The 24,760-nt window shown below is 37.8% G+C and overlaps 1 protein-coding gene across 2 annotated transcripts; it reads left to right on the top strand.

The window, feature by feature from the left end:
• The first annotated feature begins 379 nt into the window (after window positions 1-379).
• LOC133458471 (guanine nucleotide-binding protein subunit beta-4) lies at window positions 380-24,431 on the top strand. Of its 2 annotated transcripts, XM_061738369.1 has the most exons (12): window positions 380-512; window positions 6,572-6,642; window positions 13,406-13,594; window positions 13,965-14,003; window positions 14,399-14,505; window positions 15,317-15,331; window positions 16,583-16,646; window positions 17,503-17,665; window positions 18,428-18,494; window positions 18,845-19,046; window positions 19,681-19,897; window positions 20,034-24,431. In XM_061738369.1, exons 3-12 carry the CDS (start codon window positions 13,538-13,540, stop codon window positions 20,138-20,140), a joined length of 1,038 nt encoding a protein of 345 aa, XP_061594353.1. In that variant the 5' UTR covers window positions 380-512; window positions 6,572-6,642; window positions 13,406-13,537; the 3' UTR covers window positions 20,141-24,431. The 2 variants fall into 2 exon arrangements, with proteins under 2 accessions (XP_061594353.1, XP_061594354.1); XM_061738370.1 differs by lacking the exons at window positions 380-512; window positions 15,317-15,331 and having other exon boundaries at window positions 6,445-6,642.
• Window positions 24,432-24,760: the final 329 nt, after the last annotated feature.

Genomic DNA, 24,760 nt, shown 5'->3' on the forward strand with positions numbered 1-24,760 from the left:
GCTTTTGGGAAAACAGATTCACTGTTACATTAGATTTTTTAAAAGATTTTTAAAAGTCAGATGCAATATAAGAGTATATAGTTATATTGATACATGTTCTGCTTTGTCTTGGAAGTGGCATGTGAAATTTGTAAAATGACAGCAAGCTCCTGTAAGAGTTCATTACTTCATCCTGCCACACCGCATTCATTTAAGTGTCTTCATCTTAAACTCATTCTGATTCCTAATAGAGTTAATGAAATATGTTCTGTCTCTTTAATAAAAATACTACTCCATCTCCCATTCTCAGTGCGCCCCCCCCTTCCCGTTTGGTCACCCTCCCACTCAGCAGCTCTCTACCTAGTACTCCAACCCTCCCTTTCTCACCATTTACTGTGTCTCCCAGCAGCACACACTTGCTGCTGAAAGGAAGAACTGAAACTACAGCACTGTGTGCGACTCATAATCCATGCCATTTAGGACGTATGCAGAAAACGCCCACTTCCTCTGCTCCTCTTCTGCACTGGAAAAAGGTAGAAAAGCTTTTATTGCTCTTTTAAATGTATTTGGTATTTGCTTCACAGTAGTCTGCATGCATTTCATCCAGATGCGTTGTCTAGCCACGACGTTACATCTGCTACAGTTAAACTATATATTTGTATTGCATCTAAAAGCACATCTCTATTATTTACAACAACACATTTGCCATGAAGAGAACAGTGTTGCCAGTTATGCGGTCTCTGCTAAAAGCATGGCTGGAATTAAAACCGAAATGGGTGCAGCCTAAGCATTTCAGCTGCAAATATAAAATGAATAAATGAAGCGCTGGTAACTGGCATTTCAGGTGAGCTCGTCAAACTGATCTGTTTATCTGGTGTGAAAGGTTGTGTGTGGTCTTCAGGCAGATCGGAGGTAATACCTTGGTCTTATCTCATGTTCACAACCTGTGGCGCACCAAAATGTCAAGTAAAAATAATTATGGGCTCATGGTAATAAATTAATGATCATCTGGTATCATAGTGGAGCAGCTGTGATGGGAGGCATTTAAAAAGGGTGGCATTAGCACACCAGGGTTATTCCTCACTTCCTTTAATCCACCCCCCACCCCCAAAATCGCCCACCACCACCCCACCCTCCTCATGCATAACGTGATTCGTGAAGCGATTTTCTCCCTTGTAAACCTGGAACATGTTGGCATCTTGCACCCACGATTTACAGAAGTGCTTGGGATTCCCCTAGACTGAGACAATCTCACTTCTTGACTTTGCACATTTCCTCTGCAGCTTCTCCCTGGGAACAAAAATTCACACCATTTCCATTTCACTGACTCCTTCATTCAGATGTAAAAGCCATAATGCTTTTTTTTCTCATAAAGAAACTTGATGCAGTTTTTCCTTCTGATGGGAAATACCGCAAATGTTACATTTTGATAACAGTTCAAGGATAGTTATTATATATATATATATATATATATATATATATATATATATATATATATATATATATATATATATATATATATATATATATATATATATATATATATATATATACACACAATTTCAATCTTGCCCATGTGTCCCACCCTCTGCCCCATAATAGACACATCCCTTTTGCACGGTAGCACCTCTGTCCTGCGTTCTGAATTTAGGTAGCAACAGCACTTGAAGCAAACCTGAGGTGGTGTTCTGCAGCTTTATCACAGAAATGATGAGGGCTCTTCACTGAGCTGCCGCTGTGACAGTCTCTCATGGCCCAACAATAGCACTGAGATTAGACAAGAACTCAATACAGGGCCAAGTAATCTGTTTAAAGGTAAAACACTTGTCATCATTTTCTGGGAAAATCAATTTCAAGCATAAAGATTCCTATCAAAGACATGCAAATGCATGAACTGCCTAAGATGGCTAACAGCAACAGCAACAAAAAGGCTTTTTAAATTGCAAGAAAAGAAAAGTAACGAAAAGTATCCAGTTGGCTGCCTTCATTTATATGAAGTTGTAAAACATCTGGAAACAGTGATAACCTCAGCATGTTTCTTGTACCCATCTAGAAGCTTCTTAAATATGTCTGCTTGTAGTATAAGAAATCCTATTTTAATAGGACCAATATCACCTTTTCAAAAAAGTTGATGCATTACTGCTGTTACGAGCTTTTCTGTTTTTATTTTTGTGCATGCATTTGCAAATATTATTTTTGCTTTGTTGTGCCTGTTTCCAAATTAGTGTTTTTCCAATTGGTCTTGATCTTTACCATTTTTGTTCAGTATCACCACTCCAGACTTGTCCATGTCTGTTAAAAGCTTACCTTTGCTTGAGCTCCTCCTTAGTGACACATATTGCAATTTGTCATACTCTTAAAATAATGACCAGTCATTTACAGATTAAAAAAAAAAAAGCCAGATTTTTTCTGTCTCTATATAACTTTAAAAAAATATGACTTTGGGCCATTGTTTTAGGAGGGTGATCGATTGAAATATCAGTTGAATGGTGAAATTAAGACCCCTTTTCTTAACATTTTTTTCTAATAAGGTGATTTATGGAAAAAATAAAATGTTTGTCCACTGAAGAGATTGTTCCTCATTAGTATTTAACTCAAGATGGACAATTTCACTTGGTCCAGTCACAAGATGTAAAACCCTTGAAACTGTCAACGTTTATTTTTCTCATCACAGAGAGAGGGAGGGGGTTGAAGTGGTTGGGAGCTCAGCAAGGCACGCATATTTCAAGTCACTTTGCACACTTCAACAGGACCCTTTTTTCAATAATCCATTATGCATAGCAGCTCTGGTTCTCCCTGGTATTTCTCCTACCTTCTTGACGTCAGTTGCCATTTGTGAGGGTTACCCTGGCAACGGCCAGCCTCCCCGGGAGATGTCTGGTGGATAAGACGTCCCCGATAAAGCCTTTTAAGGTTGTAATGTTGCTACACCTTTTAATTGCCTTTGATAAAGTTGAAGTATTACAGAGAGGTTGTCAAGATGTGTTGCCACATGTGGGTAAAAAAGTGGGGCATGTAGATAAAAATGTACATTTAGAGGCTGCCTCAGATTGACGCGCAGTCTCCCCTTGATTTGATCACTCTCATATTGGGATCATCTTTGAGTAGTGCTGTGAAACTGAATTGGCTGTGATGGATCTATTTTTGACCATGGTTTGATCTGCCCTTTGGTCACACGAGACACTTCTGTGCAAGCCATTTTACAATGGGCCATTGTAAGAATAATTTAATATGTGAAGAAAAGAAACAGTGAAATGCCTCAGACAACATGTATTTATGTGGTGTATGCAAACATTAGACACCGTGGGGCTTATTCACAGTAACCATTAAGACCTAAATTACCTTGTGGGCTTGCAAACTTGTCCATGAGCACAAGTGATCTTGGATCACAGCATTTTTGCATTCATGCAAACTATAAACTGACGAGCAGCGGGAAAACAAAATCTGTGATAACCTGTTGATGGTTTTTGGTTGGACTCTAGAGTAACAAAGGGATTGGTCAGCATGAGATGTTTCTGCTAGAACACCTAACACCACCCTTGCATTCAAATGATCTAATTCATCTGCATAATTGTTATTTTGTATTGAGCTCGGCAGCTTGTTGCCTGCCCAGACTGAATTTACATTGATGTAAAATTGTCACAGATGCGCAAGAATACAGTTGTGTTACTGTACACCATACCTGTTCCAGGCTCCAGGATACTATTTATAGCTTCACTGACATTTGTGACTTTCTTTTTTTTTCAGACACCAGGCTATTGATGTGCTATTTTTACAGTGTCGGTTTGCTCCCTCCCTTCCCTTTTGGTTGCCAGGCAATGGGTCAAGGGACCTGATTGGCTAAGATTGTGCTTTTGGACACCCTGACTCTGATTCAAAGCTGCCAAATGAATTCCTTCTTTTTACTCACTAAAGGTAGACAGTAAAGGACTCAAAACCTTTGAGACTGTAACAGTACAATTAATATCTGTCTCAAAAGGATGAAAATTACTACTCATTGTCTGCTAAATCGTTGTATTACTAAAGCTGAGTTGTAGTGGCATTGCAATGACTTGTTGAGAAATTAGTACATTTTCTTGAGTAATATTAGTCATGGTCTTACAAAAGGTGATGATTATGTCACCTTTTAAGCAAGTTATGGCAAAAATGTTTTGTAAAATTGGAGTATCATGTTTTAAATTTAATAAAAACAATTTAAATATCATGATTAGATTTTTTTAGGTCGTTGAAACACTGAAGCTGGCCTTTTTATTTGTGCGAGATAAGGGATATTGTGTGTATTGTGTCACAATGTAAGAAGAATACTTCTCAAAAAAAATAAAACAACAAAAAACAAAAACAGCATTTTATGAATGCATGAAAAATCCACTCTAATTTTAGCTCCACAAATAACAAACAAGCCATAACATAGAGTCTGGCTCTGCTATCATGTTAATTCTAATCCTCATAATCTGTTTAGGGAAAAATTGGTCTGACACACCTAAACTACTGCTGTGTAAGTGAATTCAATTAGATTTAATCTGACCCCATACCTCTCCAAAAGGAAACCAAGGGCTGTGAAACTTTCATCCTCCCTCCATTGATTATGACTCGTAGAGAGATATGGAAAAGCCTACCCCACTGCTCCCTTTCATTGGGCCTATTAAAAATTCATCCTGTCCTAATGGAGAGAGAGATCCTTTTCAAGAGCCTTATGCAGGCTAACTGGTGTGCCGGCTGAGACATGGCACAGCTGCAACACACACACACAGATTTGAGTTTTGATGCTTTAAAATGGCTACTGAAAAACTATGTTATTTCTTTATTTATTACATACCTGATTGTAAAATTGGCTCATTTCTAATGATAAATCCTCTCTCTCTCTCTCTCTCTCTCTCTCTCTCTCTCTCTCTCTCTCTCTCTCTCTCTCTCTCTCTCTCTCTCTCTCTCTCTCTCTCTCTCTCTCTCTCTCTCTCTGTCTCTCTCGCATTTGGTCAATTGTTCTATTTTTTATCTTTTGCTGTATATTTTTATATCTTTACTGGGATAATGTTTATTTGTTCTTTTTATTATCTTTAATACAAGTAGGTATATAGATTATTTCATCAGAAGAAAACACTTGATAGATTTTGGGACACATTTCCCCCATAAACTATTCAAGCTAGCTTAACCTCAAATATGTTCCTTTGAGCAATAGAAAAACAAATATGTTTGAGCTGATAGATTAGACTAATCTTTGAATAAAATAAAACATAGTCTTATTTTGCATGTTATAAATACAGAATTTCTGAGCTCCTAAGATTATTATATTTATTAACGAGTTGGCCAGTTAATTGTTTACCTTTTAAAAAAATGATAAAACAATAAATTCATATAATTTATATATATCAAATCAAATATTTCCCCAGAAATCCATGAAACAGCCCATAATAGTAAATTGTTTTCGTTTTGAATAAACTTACATCAGAATTGCTCCAGTATTACCATATGAAACTCTGTAATTACACATATAGGTTGAATGGAGGTAATGGACACATATATAGAAGCACAATAAGCAAACCAAGAAGAATGTACACATGTATGAGATGAAATGACAACCTAAATTGGTTTTGTCGGTTTCTTTAGCACGTTTTCACTTTCTGTTTTCAGAGCTATCATTATTATTATTATCATTATTATTACTATTACTATTATTACAGCTATTATTATTATTATTATTATTATTATTATTATTATTATTATTATGTGTAACCTCATGATACTTCATTTGTTCTTTTTGTATATTCTATTATGTTAAAAGGTGGGCAAGATAAGCTTTATGCTTCAAGCCCAGACCTTTAGGTCAAAATAATCACATTGCTGACCAGGGAAACACCTGTGGATGTTTGTAATCTTGTTTGTTGATTTTCATGCTTGTGATTGACCGAAATAAATATTAACTAACTAACTAACTGTCTTTTTTTTTCTTTTTTTTTTTATCTTATGTTAGAGTTCACGGTGTAGCTTTAAATGTGATTATAAACTATATTTTCCTCACCTAGACTTGCCGGTACTGTAGTTTCATCATGGGTCTTCGGAATTATTTACACAATTGGCATTTGAATCACTCAAGTAGTGTGCATTAGGCTTTGAAAAATCTCAGGACTAACAACACGTTTAATTCGCACTACTGTAACAATCTTTTCGGCTCTAATAGTTGTTTCCCGTATATCCCATTCGGTTTCTTTTTGTAGAGGGGCTGCCGGGCGGTACCATTTTGCCCGTAGGGAACATACTATTTTTCAGACATTTCCCAATATATTAATAGTGCAAATTAAACTGTCATAAGTGAACGCTTTAGACCAGTGACTTAAACACGCATATTTTCCTATGGATAAACCTTTTTTTGATTGTTATGAATGATAGTGGGAGGAAACTGTAAATGTGGGTCGAGACGCCCCCCCCCCCCCCCGGGATAGATCTGTTGCCATGTTCCCACTTTCATGGGTGTGGTGATTAGCTTGCTTAGTGAAAATTTCAGTCAAATCCGACCAGTCCGGCGTCATCGATCACTTAAGCCGATTGAAATTGCCTTAAAAATTAATACGGCTCGCTTTTGCAATGTCTTTCACAGCCGATGCCATGGTTTTGGCGTGAAAAGCGGGTGTATTTGTGAGGACTGGACTCAGCCAAACACAGTTTCAGGTAAGAGCTTGCAGTCTTGTCTTCCTATTTCTGCTGTTTCCTGCTTTCACTCTGTCTGGGCGGCTTTATTTAGTTTTGTGCCTTGTTAGAAGATGCAGTAATGTCAGTGAGTTTGAAATATTTCAGGGGCAACAGCGGTGTTGTTGTGGTTGTTGAAACTAACTGTTTCCCAGGCTACTTAAAGCCTGAATTATGGCTCGGCGTTAAATCGACGCAAAGCCTACGGCGTAGGGTGCGCGTCGCCGCGTAACCTACGCCGTAGGCTTTACGTCGGTGTAACGCAGAACCATAAATCAGCCTCACCGCTCCCTCATAAGCAAATGAGCCCGCTGCTTAATGCTGCGTTCCATTTACCTCGGAACTTGGAACTCGGAACTGGGAATGACGTCACAGCCGAGTTATCAGCGTTCCAGTTACAAAGTAGGTAAACGAGTTTGTAGTTCGCATATACCACATGAAAAATGTAAATTACACTATAGGAGCATATATATTCCGAACAATACTTGTATACGACTGATTTAGTGTGACCAAAACTAGAATGAAGTGCTGCGAATTTTTACAGAGCTCTCTTACAACCGGGGCAGCCATCTTGGAATGTGAACTCGGGGGTGGTGAAGACTCTCCCACTTTCCCAGTGGGAAATCCCACTTCGAGGGGCGTTCCAGTTGAAAATTCCGACTGTGAACTGGGAAATCCCCACTTCCGAGGACAAATGGAACGCGGCATTAAACCATCCAAACGCGGCCTTTTACAGGCTGTCAAATGACTCTCATGCGGAACTACTGCTACAAAATCCGTCTCTAGTTTAGGCTCACATTTTTTCTCCCCCCCTCCTTATTTCAGACATCGGTTTTCTCATTTTGTGGTTGCACAATACCACTGTGTGCCATTTCTTCTTAACTATTAAATATACATGACAGTCCGCCCTTAGCGTGACGGGCTCTAGTTATTTGTTGCTTGCATCATAAACGTTTTTATACTCGTGTTTTCGTAAAGGTCAACAGAAGTTAATTTTCTTTTTCTTTTTTTTTTTTGCTGTGATTCAGCCCATGGATCCTGTGTATTTGGAAGTGCGAAGGTAGCACTGTTATCAGCCTGCTGGTTAAAACTCACCGACAAGTGTAGTGTAGTTTCTGCGGTGTTTCATTAAATACTCTGCTAATCAAATATAAAACTGGATCTGGTCGTCGGAAAATACAAACATCGGAATGATACGGGAGACTAGTAACCGTCTTTTCTTAATTGGATTAATTGAGTAAAGTTATGGAAATAAAGTTCAAGACAGAATTTAAAGACTTGAGGAAAAATTGAATAAGTTCAATCAATCAAATTGTATTTGTATAGCACCTTTCATCCAGGTACATGAAATACAAAGTGCTTAACATTTTGACTGAAAAATAAGCATAATAAAAATAAAAACTGGGAGACCAATGCACACTGACATACAATATAGTTAATTAAAATGAAATAATGATAAAAGTTCAAAGTTCAAGTTAATTGACATAAGGACAGTACAGCTGGAACTGTTTGGTTTACATATATAACTGAACAGTTTTCCATTCAGCTTATGTCTTGTTCCGGCTTCATCCTTGTTTTGATTTGATGCTTTTATGTACTTGTAAATTGAATATGGAGTAGATTTTTGCACAGATTATGTTTTCTAAACATATTTAATCATCTGAGACATGTTCAATCAAATATTTAGATATTATCAGTTTTATAGACTCTGGCATGTCCAAGTTATTAGCTAAAAAGAAAAGGATACATGACTGACAAAAATGATCATCAGAGAAAAAATAATGCAAACATATTTAATAATCCTTTTTAATATTTAGTTGAGTACAAACATTGTTTTGTCAGTATGGTGTTGTAATACTGTAATAAAGTCCTTGTATGTTATATTTGCTTTGAATGCCATTTTTAGTTAAAATGTATGCATTATGCAGCTTTGGTTAAGATTTTTATGTGAAATATGTTTGAAGATATTTGGAAAAATAACCAACACAATTGCGATTAGTTTGGTTGTTTTTTTTTAAATGCAGGCATTCATGTTAAATATACATTTGAATAGTGTTTTTTGTGATTGCCAACGTATAATAAAAACACTATCAAACTCACAGACTATGTGGTGCCACAGTTTTAACTATTGTAATGTAATACAACAGAAACCTAAATGAGGATTTTCATTGTCAGTTTCAGGTGTTTGGTCATGTTCATGTTGGAGCATGTAGTATGACTAGCTGTTGAGCTAAATGGTATCATGCACAGGGGTGCATTAGTAATTCAGTCTACCCCTTTGATTAAAAATATTGACAAAATAATAGAAACACACATGTCCGTGTAGTGAATGCCCTGAACATAATCAAACATCGTCGCTTTCGGTGATGTTGTCCAGCCCTTGTGTACTCCATACTTTACTTTTCATTTTCTATATATTAGTACAGTTACACTTTACCCTTAGCTGTACCACAGCTTTTGGTGTGGTTGTAGTACAATAACTGAGAAACATTTCTGCAAGTGTAGGTGGGGGGGGGGCTGGTAAGTCAAGTGGGTCACGCAGTCATTGCATTCTTTCAGTGTTGCCTGTGCTGTTTATGATTGGTATTGGGGGGAAATTTAGCTACATTTTACCCATCTAATGTCTTCAGTGTGAGTCAGGTGCAGAGTCCTCCATACAAGATGTTTTTTCAGCTGTTTCTTACTTTGTGTTTTGTGCATGTGTGTGTAACTTGTATCAGCTGGTCAGAAGGAAGACATGTGACCTCTAATCTTACTAAAATATTGTAAGGCATTTCCTCCATTCTCAACATGTTTGTAATAGTTGCTGGATCACCTGAACAAGTTCACACCTGGTGACGCTACCCAACTGCCTCCAGTTTCCCACACTCATCAAACTATTGTGAATTTCCTTCTTGGTTTGTGGTGTCACTCGGTACAGAAATGGGTTACAAGTGAGCAAATACGTGTGGAAAGTGCACAATTTTAAATCTTGTCACCCTCTTAAAATATTAATTGTGTGCAGGTTATAGAATATGATTTTTATTATTGATTACGATGAGCATTTTACTGTAAGCATGAGTGTTAAGCACATTTAGCAGGTGGTGTAAGAATCTGTTAAGACATGCCTGTTTATAATGGTAATTCCTAAACTTCTTAGTCATTTCTTTTTGTTTGACAAATGTGGTTGTTTCTCTTTTGTCTACAACAGTTGATGGAGAGGGGTCATATAGCCCCTGCCATCTATAGAATAAGTGATGTAGAAAAAGCCCTCAATTGATAATCCTTTATTATGGGCTGTGTTTGTGTTAGACCTGATGGTTGTCATCTTGAATATTCCTCTTCCTGCATTTTCTCTTAAGTGCCCACTGTGGTGTTGCAAAAGCTCTGACTTGACCTGAATTCATCATTTATTAGCTAAAACAAACACTTCAACAGCCTCTCCTATAACAAATGCATGGTGGTGATGGTGAATTTTACAAGAACCAAGTTGGACTTCTCTCTGTATCTCTTTGTCTACATCCCTCTAGCCTTATCGTGAGATTAAACTTAAAATGTAAAGTTTGAACGGAAGTGTCCAAATTTTTCATAGCTCACCCTTATTAAATACTAGTCGGCCTTAAAATCAGGTACAAGTTAATACACATTGTACCAGGGCGTCCTCAGAAAATGTCTTGATTATGTGGTCTAACATGACAGTGCTTTATTTTTGGTCTTAATGGGTATGAAAATATTCAACTTTAATGTAAGATGATGAAGATGGAAATAGTCTGCATATCTGTCTTGAACCTTCACTGTTAAATGCAGTTCAACATGGGTTTTCATCCTAGTTCAGGCACCATGGTTTCCTGATGGCTACTGGCAGCACAAGGCTGTGATGGATGGATAGATGGATAGATAAAGGGGTGGATTTGTCAATAGCAGAGCAATTGCAACTCTTGTGGCCTGTTGCAGAAGTCCAACTGTGGCCGTGCCAAGCATCCCTATCTGCTGTAGCTGGTAGGCATATACTAAACAATGGGCAGCTCCAGCACACAGCTCGGCCATTGTCGCCCCTGCTCCTGCATAATGCTCTGGGCCTTTTGTTAGCTGTTGTATGACTCAAGTCACAACAACTGGAATAAAGACACAAACACACCCGTTGAGGGTTAAAACTTCATTTTTCATGGTTAAGTACTTCTAGTTCTACACTAGTAACCGTGTATCGTATACTGTCTGACTGCCAACACGGTTGTGTGCATTAACACAGGGTTTATACAGCAATCCTTATGTTAAATTTAATACCAATTTAATACCTTTTTCACTACCTTCAGATTTTTTTAAAAAACTGTCACAACATTAAGTGTTAATCACCGACCTTTTAACATTAATACAGATTTTGAACTATAGAACACTATACAGAACAGATTTATAGACTCATTGATGTTGACCAGATGTTTCACATTTATTTCACTTTGTGAATAACAATAAAATAGAGTGCTTAAAATGTAAAAGGTAAAAAATAATACCAATTTAAAAAAAAAAAAAAAAAATACCTCTGACAGTGAATTTAACACTTTTAATGGCCTTAAATTTGGCAATTTCCATTTTTCACTTTTTAATACTTTTTAAAACCCTGCAGAAACCCTGTAACAGTTTTGAGTGTACTGTTTTGATTTCTGACAGATTGTTGGGTTATTACAGTTTTTCTTCCCCGTCCATGTGATTCTTTCATCAATCCCTGCCCTGTCACCCCTAAAATCAGAGCTGCAAACTGGTTTGAAGACCCTCTCTCTTTATTTTTGCTTTAATTATGATCTTTTATTGTATATCAACTTTCATCAGCATTTCTTTTGGCCTTTCTCTGGCGGTTCATTAGATTTCAAAACATAAGCTGCAGGCTAAACAGATTGATTACATGTTGAGGGTCATATTGAGTGCATTGTAGTCGACAGGGCATCCTGTGTGACGTGGCAGAACTTGGAGGCATGTGGTATAATGAATCCATGGCTGTAATAGACTAGTAGTGCATCACAGGCATGCGGACGCTGAGAGCCTCTCTTCAATCAAGTTGCGTCAGCTGGAGGAGAGTGACGTCACTCTGAGGCAGCTGGAAGCGTTGCCGTGCCTCATTACAAGCCCACCATAAGCAGTCCATTGGATCCTCACTTGTGTTAGTTAAGTGGGACAACAATGGCTGAACCCAAATCATCTACATGTTATAAGAGTATCTCTATTCAGAAACGTATTCAAAAGGAAATCTTAGTTACACGCATGTCATATTTGTGTTCTGGTTGTTTATGTACCATGTTATGATAAAGCACTAGGAATGGGCGATATTTACCGTTCACGATATACCGTCAAAAAAATTCCCCACGGTAAGAATTTGTCATCTCGAGGTAAAAATGATAAATTCCCATTGATGACGTTTTTGTGTAACAAACATGGCGGAAGGCGGATCTGAGCGAGGAGCTCGTTATTAAACGAGGCTCCAGCTCCATTATCTGGAACTGGTTTGGATTTAAAAAGAGTGACGAGGAGCAAACATCATCTATTATGTGCAGAGTCTGCAAAAAAACAGTGAGTGCAAAGGATGGCTTTTATTTATTTGTCCTGTTTCTTTATTTATCAGGTTGTATTTTTTTCTACTTTGTGATTTTATAAACTAAGAAAACTTGAAGGACAATGGTACTTTTGCTGTTTCCACTGTTATCCCACTGTTTAAGCCATACAGTTTGAATAAATGTTGAATTTATTCTTACATTTCAAACTTGTCATTACAGTTTTGCAGTACAGGTGTACTAATTTAATGGGTTTTTATTAATTCAATTTAATTGGTGTAGTTTAGTTAGTTTAGTATTCTTTTAGAGCAGTGTTTTGGGGGCTCCAAAGACTGAATGTGGTTATAGATTTATAGTTAAAAAGGTGGAGTTGAATTGGTATTTTTTTTTATCGTCATTTTTATCATTATCTGGATAAATGCCAGAAATTATCGTGGTACATTTTTTAGTCCATACTGCCCATCCCTATAAAGCACAGACACTATTTCCATTTAAATCTTCACATGTGGAGAGAAACTGCTGGATTTGATTACATTTTGAGTTACAGATAATTGAAGTAAAATTTTAATCTAAGGGTCTGATTTCTGGAGACTATAAAACATTGTGGATAATCGGCGTGTGAGAAGGGAGACCAGACATGTCTGAGGAGTCTTAAAGTGCTCTGTGACCCACATTGAGGTTCCCCAAGGTAAAGAGATTGACAACTGGCACTCGCATACGTGTATATATGCGCACATTTTATTTGTGGATGTGTTTTAATCGGACAGACTTAACCCATGTGCACACTTGCATTGTACCTACTCACTTATAAGCATATGTAAATATTTTTCTCTGTCACTAGGCATGCGATCCAATAAACCATTCAGATCTGCCCATAATGAATAGCAGATACTCCATTCAGTGCACATAAACATGCATCAGTAGGCTGAGCAAACATCGCAATGTATTAACACAAAGGGCTGATTGAGTGAGAAAAGGTCATGGCCCAGTTCAGATGGCCTTTTGAACCACACTGAGGGTGTTTGAAGACCCAGACCCCCCTCCAAGTTGCCACCTGATCTCAGCGATCCCCTGGTGGGTCTGGGTGGCTGCATTGTCATGTTGAAGCGTTCTTTTCCCTGTCCTAAACCCAAACAGGATACCCATGTATGTCTGATGGAAGTGTTCCCAACCTTAGCTATCTGTCTGTCTGTTGAACTTGGAGTATTTCTGTTTTTGTCTTGCAGGTGTCAGCTGGAAGTGGGTGTGTATGTGTGTAAGAGTGTGTTTGTGAGCTTGAGTGCGTGAAGGCACGTGTGTTTTCCCAGCCCAGTCGGTGTTTAGAGCAGAGTGTGGCCTGAACACATCTTACAGGGACAATGAGTGAGCTGGAACAGTTGCGACAGGAAGCTGAGCAACTACGCAATCAGATCCGGGTATGAACCGCCCCCTCTCTCTTGTTGGGCATGTATTGTTGTATTTTTGTGCTTTTTGAACTTTGCGTGTGTGTGTTTATATCATATTTGCTTCCATCTGTTCACTGCAAGCTTTTAACAGCTTTACATGATACATTTGCTAGTATGTAACTTGTCAGCCTTCTTATTTCTTGTGGAAAGTTGGATTATGACAATCAATCTATAAATGATTGTTAGTTCTGTGTGAATATGATGGCAAAATTAGAATAATTGTATAGCACTTTCTTGTGTATTTTAGCATGTACATTCAGTAGTCATTCACCTCATGCAGTAACTGAATGAGGTAAACTTTGTCCAAGGCAATGTTGTTAAGGTTTCTGTCTTGTTGCAGGATGCCAGAAAAGCCTGCAGTGACTCCACTCTGTCACAGGTAAGAGACTTTCTGTACGAAAAAATAAAAGGTGAAATGTATTTTATCCCTTCGTTACAAGTGGGGGCTGCTTTATTTTTTTAAGGACCAAACCTGTCACTAAGATAACTAAGTATTTGGCCTGTCTACTTTGTTCATGTATATCTTTTTTTTTTCCCAACTAAAACAGTTTCACTTATGGAAAAAAGGAATATGTGGAAATATTTGTATTTTTTTTTTACAGTATTTATATTAATAATATAATTACCACAGATAATGTGCAATGTGTTTCACTGTTATTTATCTCACTTTGTTTTCTGAACGATATTGGCCTGCTTTTACAGCCTCAGCTTTGTGTCCATAAGTGGGTGTGGGCTCAAGTGTGACCACTGATGCATCTTCCTGTGTTTTGACAGATCACAGCTGGTCTGGACTCAGTGGGCCGGATACAGATGCGGACACGCCGCACTCTCAGAGGCCACCTGGCCAAGATCTATGCAATGCACTGGGGGAGTGACTCCAGGTAGAGTTAACATGGTCATAAACTTTGAGCAGGATGTGATAGTGATTTTATTTGTCCTTTCGTAGTTACCTTTTGTATTGGGGTAACTATTCACTTTGACTTGATATTTTTGTATTTTAGGCTCCACTTCTAAGCTGGCATATAAGATCAGAAAACTTGAACTTAAACACAGTGTTAGCCTTTTTTTTCTTTATTAATTAATTACATTTCTTTTTTTATTTTTGTTTTCATCTTGTAAAGTAATATTGGCAATAGTTTTCATTTGTTGGCTGTATGAGAATTATTTCTGTTGCTTTCGTTGGGGGACACTTGTTTTCCATTCATCTAAACCAATATTTAATTCTTTATCTATTTCTCTTTATTTTCCAACTAAAACAGTGAAACTAAATTATACTTGTGCAGTTAAATAAAGGAAAAATTATTTTCTACTGCTGCTGGATTGTCGGCAACACCATTGCGTGTGTGCCAGTAATGGGCAGTAACATGCCACGTAGTTCTGAGGAAACATGCCCACGCCTTCAGGTTGACAAAGCAGACATTTAACAATATAATCATGTACTTGGTTAATGTCTGTCTGGGAAAAATAACCCAATTGTCTGAATGTATTCTTTTTTTAATGATACAGAGACAACATTCTTTTGGTGAGGCTGAATGCATTGCACTAAAGTTATATTTACCGTATCATATTATTAACACAATGTCTTTTATTCACTGGTACTAAAACCTTTTTTATCTGTTTTTATCATGTTGTTTTGCTTTTTTGTCCCTCTTTATCCTCCTCTCTGTCTCACAATGCAATGCACTTGGGCAGTGACGAAAGTCCCAGGTGTGGGGATGGACTAATTTCAGTACAACTATTACTATCATGCTATTATTTCTACTAATATGACTAATATTTAACAACTATCACCGTTGCCACTAGCACGCTACATGTGAGCACTTGTTCTGTTTTATACCCTCACTATGAGCACATTTGCAGGGCATGGAGATGGGAAACTACAGCAGCTTATTTCTTTTAGAGATGTGGTTTGTAAGATCATAAACTTTGAAAACTGTAGTTCCTCTCTATCAATGCATGATAAGGCCTCTGCGGCTTCACATATTAAAGTGTCAAGAAATGGGATCTTGCAAACCACTCTCCGTAACAGATCCCACCATGAGCACATAGACCTTATTGAGAATGAGCGTTTGGCAGTGTACTTCACCCTAAGTATGCATGCAGTGCTTAATCTTGATTCATAGAAACAGTTTTTGCAGCTGCACTTTCCAAGTAGACTGCAGAAATCGTACAACTTTTGATTTATAATTCAATTTTCACATTTTCTATGATTAAACCACTAACACCTACTGTTGGTTGTAACACTAGTATAACCTGTAGCAGATTTTTCAGTCCTTATTTTTTTCTTCTTCTCTGTTGTGGGTGTGAATGTGCATGGGTGTGCCTTGCACCCACTAGGTGACCCTGCAGGAGGCCAGTGTTTGTTTTGTATACATCTTCTGACATTTGCGCATGATAGCTCTCCTCTTGATTGTAGTGCAACAGCATCAAACTACTTCCTTTCCCTGAAGAGATGGAAACACCCTGTCAGGATGGGAGGGAGGGGTTCCAGCTGTTTCTGCATCTGTGCCAGCTACAATCCTCATTCTCATAAACCATATTCCTCCTCGGCCCCTCTCAATTTTTGTTTTGTTGCAGCCCCATTTTGGCTTTCTATGGCTTTAACCAACCTGTCCACCTCCTACCTGGGAACAGGGACTTTTGCATAAATGATGTGATTAATATTACAGAAGGGTGGAGCATTAGAAATGGCCGTTTTTGAATTGGGAGACTTCCACCTGAAGAAAGAGGAGGGAATGTGAGAAATTGTGACTGTAGGATGCTCACGCTGAATGCTTTTTTTTTTTTTTTCTCCAAATAAACACCTTGTGATGATTCAGGTTGAAAGTATTCTACTGTAGTTAGTTGTAAGGTGGCTGTTTTTCTTTGCTTCTACTGAAAGGTTGCATGTAGCCTAAATTACAAGGGTTTTCACAATATGAGCCGAGTGCCATGCTGATCTGCTTAACTTTTGTTCAGGTTACTTGTCAGTGCCTCACAAGATGGAAAACTGATCATCTGGGACAGTTACACAACAAATAAGGTAAGATCAATTTTATTGAAGTATCAACAATCTTTTGAAGTCAAATCAGTCTTACGCTCACCCAGATTTCACTCTGTTTTGACTTTAAAATTAGAAGGTTAGAACGGTTTCGGCAATGTGGCACCAGCTCTCCACATCTTACTTTGGTGAAGACTTTATGATTTTTAAGAGCTGTTTCTTCTAACCCCCTTGCTGTTATAAATCTGTTAGCAGTGGAGAAAATTATTTATTTTAAATTATTAAATTATTAAATCATTTATTTGTAAATTCATTTGTTTGTAAATTACACTACCTGAATGGCAAAGCTGTCGACAGATGCTGCTCATAGCAGTGATTTAACATCCACTTTAAAAGCACGCAACACTAAAGTGTCCAGAAAACTTGTTGTCATGAAAGTCTTTGCCTTTTTTGTCATTTTGATAAATAAAAAAAAAAAAAAGATTTGCAGTCGAGACGTGTTTTTTTTTTTTTTTTTTTTTTTAGGTATTTGAACTACCTGATTAAAAAAGGGGATTCTTGCAATTTTGAACCCTGAACACATTTTGTCATATTCAGTGAATATCTCATCACCATCTGCAAACTTCCATCCTCTTAGTTCAGTCTTTGAAAATCAAAAACAAGATTTTCATACATTTAAACTTGAAACACAGAGGAGGCATTCTGCTAACTTTTTTTTCCACGGAATTGGCAAACTTAAAAAATATCTTGTGATATCAAACTTTTTTTTTTTTTGGGTGGGCCTGATATTGCTGTATAATTGCATACCTTTCAAGATGTAATATACAAAAAAGTTGAAGCTCCATATTATGTCCTTTTTTTTTTTATGCAATAAATGATTGACCCCATTCCTAATTAGATGCATGCCATCCCACTGCGCTCCTCCTGGGTGATGACTTGCGCCTACGCCCCATCTGGGAACTATGTGGCCTGCGGAGGTCTGGACAACATCTGCTCCATATACAGCCTGAAAACCCGTGAGGGCAATGTTCGCGTCACCCGAGAGCTGCCTGGACACACGGGTAAGAACATGGCCACCACATATTAATGCAGATTAAGAAACCTAACACAACTTCAACATATTGCTTGCTAAAGATTTTTAATTTAAAATTATTTTTTTTTATAATTGTACTTTGATTTTTTTTTTTTCATATCACATCGCAAATTAAAGACAACCTTTTGAACATTTATGATTTGTCTAATTATTAACTGGGTGAACTATCTCAAAGGTTTTGAATGGGTGTACTTGTTTTTGTTACCTATAATCACTGACCTTGTGGGAGGAAAGCCCAGTCCTAATGAGGCGGTGTCCCGGTTAGAGTTGAAGTGTGAACGGAGATCAGGTTAAAGTGTGGCATAAACTTGTAATGGTTATTGCAATGCCCTAATAAGTATAGTTGCACACACTTGTATTTGTACTTTCATGTGTGTGCACATGTATGTTCATTCAAAATTAAGCATGCAACAGCATTTTTAGTTTTCTGGTGGGGCCACCAGGTGAATAAGGACTACATTTTCTTTGTCGGTTATTTCTTTTATATAAAATTCCTTTTTCAAACTAACGTGTGTGTTTTTTTTAATTTTTTTTTATTTGTTTTGTTTTTCACCCTCAACCACAAGTCTTCTTTCACCTGCTGAAGAAAATATATCTTCTGGTTACTGCAGCACTAAATACTGAAGCATGCTTGGATGTAATGGGTGCAGTTAAAGACTTCTGATTGTTGGCCAAGTCCACAAAGTCAGAAGTACAGCTTCTTATCAAATGCATATCCGTTTATCTTCAGGTTATTTGTCCTGCTGTCGCTTCTTGGATGACAACCAGATACTAACCAGCTCTGGAGACACCACCTGGTGAGCATTCATGAAAGATGCAACAATGTAGCTGTCTACATAATAACAAACATTATATTGATAGTTTATGTCCTGCATAGTTTTGAAAAGTGCTTATTCAAATTATATAAAATATCAAAGGTTTCTTATGTATTCATCTTGGACTCATGCAGTCACACAGCAGCATAATTTGACAGATGTGTACAAACTCCCATGATGGAACTGAAATTGCACCACTTCACATAAATCAGAAGTGCATCATCCTTTTTTACTTGTTTAAATTATCTTAAAACCCTAATGTTAGCTGTCAAACCTGAACTCTATTATGCAAGTGCTAATGAACATTTTTCAAACTCTGCTCCCTCTTTCAGTGCATTGTGGGACATAGAGACCGGCCAGCAGGCCACATCTTTCACTGGCCACACAGGTGATGTGATGAGCTTGTCTCTCAGTCCAGACTTCAAGACTTTTGTGTCAGGGGCTTGTGACGCCACTTCCAAGCTGTGGGATATCCGCGATGGCATGTGCAGGCAATCCTTCACCGGCCACGTGTCCGACATCAACGCCGTCTGTGTGAGTACTGGATCAAAATGGACTTAGTGAGAAGCTGGAATATACAGAATTACTGAATAAAGCACTGTAGGTATAAGGTGAATAGACTGTTGTCAATAACGGCTAATAAAATTAATAATCCAAGGAATTTTGTGTGAAGTATAGACATACCAGTACTGTGGGGGATATTTGCATCTTAACAATTACTTAACAATGACATGTTGCAAATGCAACATGTCGTTAAGATGTTTCTAAAATGCTCGTTATATGATCAATTGTCTGATTTTTAAGTTGAACTAATTTCAGATTCATGAAGGCGAGGAGACAGAAAGTAACTCGGGGTATATTGACTAAAACCTGCTCTTGACCAGGTTTATTTCAGGTTTATTTCTGTCAGTTATCGCATTAACAGACTGAGCATGAGTTAACCCATTTTCTAAAACCGGCTCAACTGAACCCTCTTGGTTGGGTTACTGTGAGTTTCCCTGAGATCAGGTTCAACATAACCTGCTTTGTGAAACCCCAGATCTGCAACGATTTGTAGTAAAAACAACAATTTTTAAAAGCCACGTAAATAGACACAACCAAAACGTGATGGTGAAAAATGCTTTCCTTTCTTTTCCTTGCTTATTTATCTTCACCTCCTATCTCCTAGTTTTTCCCCAATGGAAATGCATTTGGCACGGGCTCAGATGATGCCACTTGTAGGCTGTTCGACCTGCGTGCCGACCAGGAGCTGATGATGTATAGCCACGACAACATTATCTGCGGCATCACCTCTATAGCCTTCTCCAAGAGCGGACGCCTCCTCCTAGCCGGCTACGATGACTTCAACTGCAACGTCTGGGACACTCTGAAAGGGGAGCGTGCAGGTATGCAGCATTTTACATCACCAGTGGTTCATGACTAATTGTTGATGCTGTAAATCATGGTTTTCATTGTCTGGCTTTTGATATTCACATTTTTGTTAACGATCCTTTAATCTGGATGTTTTCTCTTCACTTTCAGGTGTGCTAGCAGGTCACGACAACAGAGTGAGCTGCTTAGGGGTGACGTCGGACGGCATGGCTGTGGCCACCGGGTCCTGGGACAGTTTCCTCCGGATCTGGAACTAAACAAATCTCTCGCCTGACTTACTCAATCACTGCCCACCACCTTAGTCTCGCAACCCCACCTTTTCCAACTCATCTGGGCTGGACCTGAGGGGTGCACACTGTCCCGTGAAACCCTTTTAACTCCTCACAGCTGGTGACCTCCCCACCTGTGAGAACTCTTTACCTAATTTTGTTTTGTTTGTTTTTGTTTTTTTTTTGTCTTTCCCACCCAGCTTTTACACAGCATCAAGCCTTTCAGTAGAGTTGTCCAATCAAAACTAAGAAAGCAAAATTAAAGTCATGAAACTGAAGGATTAAAAAGAGGATTTTGCCCATATCTAACTCTTTTCTAGGGGGCAATAAAGTGCATCTTTTGCCGTGACTAACAAGATTAGCTTCAGTGTGTAATATGTAAATGTATATATGTATACCATTATGTGTGTATATATATGCATAGTATATGCATATATAATGTTTATGTATATATTTTTGTAGTTTATTTCCCACCTTTGAGATTTTTTTTTTTTTTTTTAATAATTTTGCTTTAAATGTGTGTTTTATTCTAAACGGAGAGTCGTATAACTAGTTAGTACGATTTACTGTATCCCAGAAAGTGAAAGGATTCAGCAACATATCATAAGTTTACCTTTAGAGCCTCGTGAAAAATTGTCTTTGCTTTAGTCAAGCTAGTTCAGCCAGTTTCAAAAGAAGATGAAGCATGTACTATAAATTTAGAAATATAATTTGGCCTGACTAAACTTAATTTCTTAATTTGTATGTGTATTAGGGACTTTTCTTTTGATGAGAATAGCTGCCTCGCCTCTACTCGATGGCTGAGGTGTCAGTTCTTTGGACGGTGAATATAAGAAGCGCCATATATTTCCTGCAAATCAACTGCAGTGCGATTATTACTAGTAAACCGAGGTAATTGAATCCCTACCTCTTGTAGACTATTTTTGTCTTCTGCCCTTTTTCAAATTTAGTTCAGTTTCTTTTGTTCCTCTAGAATTAAACTGTGCAGAGGTGGCACAGGCCATTCTCTCGCTGTGATTCTGCAACAATGGAGGCCTGCAAGAACACCATTTGGTCAGTATGAGTGGTGGTTAAGAGTTTGATGTCTTTGCTAATAAAGACTTCTTCAGCAAATATCTGAGAAGAGAAGAAGACATTCAAAGATGCCTGTCATAGCTCATCCTGTTACTTTTTTCTGTCTTTTTTTTTTTCATTTTTTCTCACCTTTTCCTCCTAAATGAAGGATCAGAGTCCTGTTTGTCATTAATAAGGTGTAAATTAAGTAACTGTGCTACCCCAAAATCACACTAGTGCGAAAACACAGAAAACAAAATAAATATTGAACCCTTTCAGTATTTTTGTTCCAACGAAAAATGTCATGAACTGTTAATATGAATAGTGGGTGGGGGGGGGAGTATACTCATTAGACGGATATGTACACTTAGAGAACTATAAATGCATTCACAAACTGTAGTTCAAACGTAAACATCACTTATGTGACTTATTTATACATAGAAGTGGAATCTATGATTTAAACTATTATCATGCATCTCCCGTTACTTTTGGATTCTTCAAACGCACGCACACAAATCAAGCGTGTGAGTTGGACCTATTCATCAGCTGTCTCAGGTGCCTACCTCCAAGTATAAACCTTTTGAGCCATGTGGGCTGGATTAAGGAGGATGTGTGCACCTTTGACATGTGGCACTGCCGTGTCTCCATTCTGCCTTACTACACCATTCATATTAGAAGATAATATTAGCATTGACAACAGTAATGTTTTCTCTTGTGATTCCTATTTGCGTCCAAATCAGTAGGCGAGTGTGACTTTTCTTTTTCCTTCTCCTTATCGAAGCACATTCTGATACTAGTGAACACTAAAGCATTTGCTTACAGAAAACCACTTCAACCCCTCCACACTGCTTTGTAAAGCATCACATTTTATATAATTCTGCTTTTTACTACTGCTACTGTCAAATTTTTTTGTACTTACCAAGGTTCAGTCAGCTGGCATGCCGTGATTTGCAAACTTTTTCTTTTTTTTTCCTGCTACCTCTTCACATTAATGAATCCATCCTGAGAATGTTAACTGATAACAGTATTTTATTTTTGTTTGTTTTTAAAATCCTGAGAATATCTTTGAGGTGTGTAGGATGAAATGTATCATCTTCATTTGTGCCAAGCTTACCCACAGACCCTGAGCTGTGAACTGTAAACTAGTCTGCATCAACAAAAAACCACAAAACTTGTTAATTAAGTGCCAATCTTCTTCTTCTCCATGAAATCATCACATGAGTGTCTCACTTAAAAGCCAATCTGCTGCCTGATCAAACAAGTTGACTGTTTACATCTGACAAGGAGCTTTCGTTTCCCAAAGTGTCATGCTGGCGGCACTCATTAGACTCAAGTTTCTATTTTAGTCAGTGGACATCAGGTGTCCTCCAATACAGATGACAAAATGATAGACAGATTGGTTACTTAAAGGAACAGTGTGTCATTTTGAGAAGCGTTTTCTTCCTGACTGTCTGCTGTTAAGATACATGACGCTTTTGTCAAGGTTAAGACGAAGGCGACATGTCTCATCTGTTTTAGCATAATTAGCTGCATGTTTAAGCTGATTGCCCAGCAACTTGATTTTGCATCATGCCCTGTGACCATCGTTACATGTAAGTGAAGTTGTTACGTTGCTCTTTTGCTATTTGTGCATTATTTCAGATACCAGTATTCAGTCTGTGACGTCGATATGAAGGGGTTGTGATATTTGCTTAATGCGTTTCTTGTAAAAGCAGATGCTGAGGAGGCAGTCATCCCCCTGAAAGATCAGATTTGCTCTGATCGGTTGTCCTTATTGACCTAAGCATCCGCCTCCCAGCATTTCACACCAGCTCTGCTGTATAATTGGACCCAAAATGGCAAAAGCCTGCGTGGTACACAATCAACTTTGATCCTCCTTGGAGCAACAAAATCCAAATCTATTAAAAAAAAAAACATGCCAAGAGAATTACATTTTTGTCATCGTTATTGGGACCCAGACACTGGGATGTAAATGACTTGTAGCAAAAGGCATCAAAATAGTTTCAGAGAAAAATTTATTTTGTGATGGGGATTACCGGACAGTGATATAATGCTGTTTGTTTATGTGGTTCAATAGTATTATGGGTTTCTTTGTTATTGTTTGTGACATTACGTGTGACCCTTATGACACTGATCTGTACACTTACAATTCAAAAGGAAAAAAAACAACTCTTCATTTCTAGGTAGTTAGGAAAACTTCTAGTCTTTGAGTTTTCAGTAACCAGAAGGTAGTCTCTGCCGGAGCCCGTTTTCAGGGAAACCAGTGTAGATCTGGGTTCTTCCTGAACTCATGCTGCACATTTCTATCATTTGTGGATTATGCCTAATCTTGCAGGAACATAGAGAGCAGGTACTAATTTCTTTCACTTGTTTTAAAGACCAAGATGTATCGCAACAGTACGCTTGCAGTCACACTTGATGACATTCACCGTGTACTGTACAAGTTAAAGGTAGCTTTGTATGATCATGAAACCTTCATTAAGTGTTGAGCTATGTCATTAAACCCATCTTGTCACTTCTATACTCCACCTGGAGCTGCGTAAAATAATCAAACACTGTGCCCCTTTTTTTAAAAACTGAAAAAAGGGAATGTCATCATGAAAGAGAGATATTAAGACAGCAAACATTTCTCTGTAAATCATCAGTATTAGCAGCTGAAACCTGGACTAGAAGCACTTTGAGGCATCTGTGCAGTTCACTCATGCAAGTTCAATCAAGAAAGGTGCTTGATTTTATTTAACTTCACATTACTGTATCTACTCCAGGTGTTTTCAGATTATTTCCTCAAACTGATGACCAACCTACCCGATACTACAAAATGTTTCTAGTATTTAAGCAGTTGATGGCCAGTGTTGATCCTCTGAGGGCAGATGTGCTAATGTCATGACTGCAGTTTGTGCAACCCCCAATTTAATCTGAATATGACAAAAACCGGCCACCGTTGCAGAACTGCACGGCCCTTTGACTCCACAACCTACTGCTCTGACATTCTTTTAACTTTGATTTTGTCTGTTGTATGTTTTAAGCCAGTAAAGACCAGGGACTTGGTGCCATGATAATTCTCTTACAGTGCTATGTGTGAAAATTATAATCAATTGTTATGGAATAATTTTTATAGTCTTTTTCACACCAGACTTTCTTTTTTTTTTTGTATTTGTACAGTGGCTTGGTGATATGTTGCCTTGAGTTATTGTAACCAATAAAAAAAAAAAAAGCTTTTAACCAAGAGTATTGATGCTTTATCTTATTTTGAAAAAGACAGGACCATATACAACTGTGCCAAGAAGTGATTTGACCATGTAAGCTGTAGCTTTTTGTGGAAAAAAAAAAGCAGCTTTTATACATTAGACAAACACAAACTGTCACAGCAGTTTAAGTCCAACTGTTGGTATAAATCCACAGAACACACAACATGGTGTAATCATTCAAGAAGGCTTAATTCTGATATGATAATGCTGTCCTGTGGAGTTTACTTGGAAATTTGTTTCCATTTATTTGTATTTGTAGGTAAAATGAAGACAAATCTAGAAGCAACAAAGGTTCAGGAGCCAAAAA

This window comes from Cololabis saira, chromosome 13 (genome assembly GCF_033807715.1).
Source record: "Cololabis saira isolate AMF1-May2022 chromosome 13, fColSai1.1, whole genome shotgun sequence".
Taxonomy (NCBI): Eukaryota; Metazoa; Chordata; class Actinopteri; order Beloniformes; family Belonidae; genus Cololabis; species Cololabis saira.

Bases quoted from the DNA above. Each gene is read 5' to 3' on its own strand.
- LOC133458471 (XM_061738369.1), top strand. From the start codon at position 13,538: ATGAGTGAGCTGGAACAGTTGCGACAGGAAGCTGAGCAACTACGCAAT. The intron at 14,004-14,398 runs GTAAGAGACTTT...GTGTTTTGACAG, and splicing joins GTGACTCCACTCTGTCACAG to ATCACAGCTGGTCTGGACTC. The intron at 17,666-18,427 runs GTAAGAACATGG...GTTTATCTTCAG, and splicing joins AGAGCTGCCTGGACACACGG to GTTATTTGTCCTGCTGTCGC.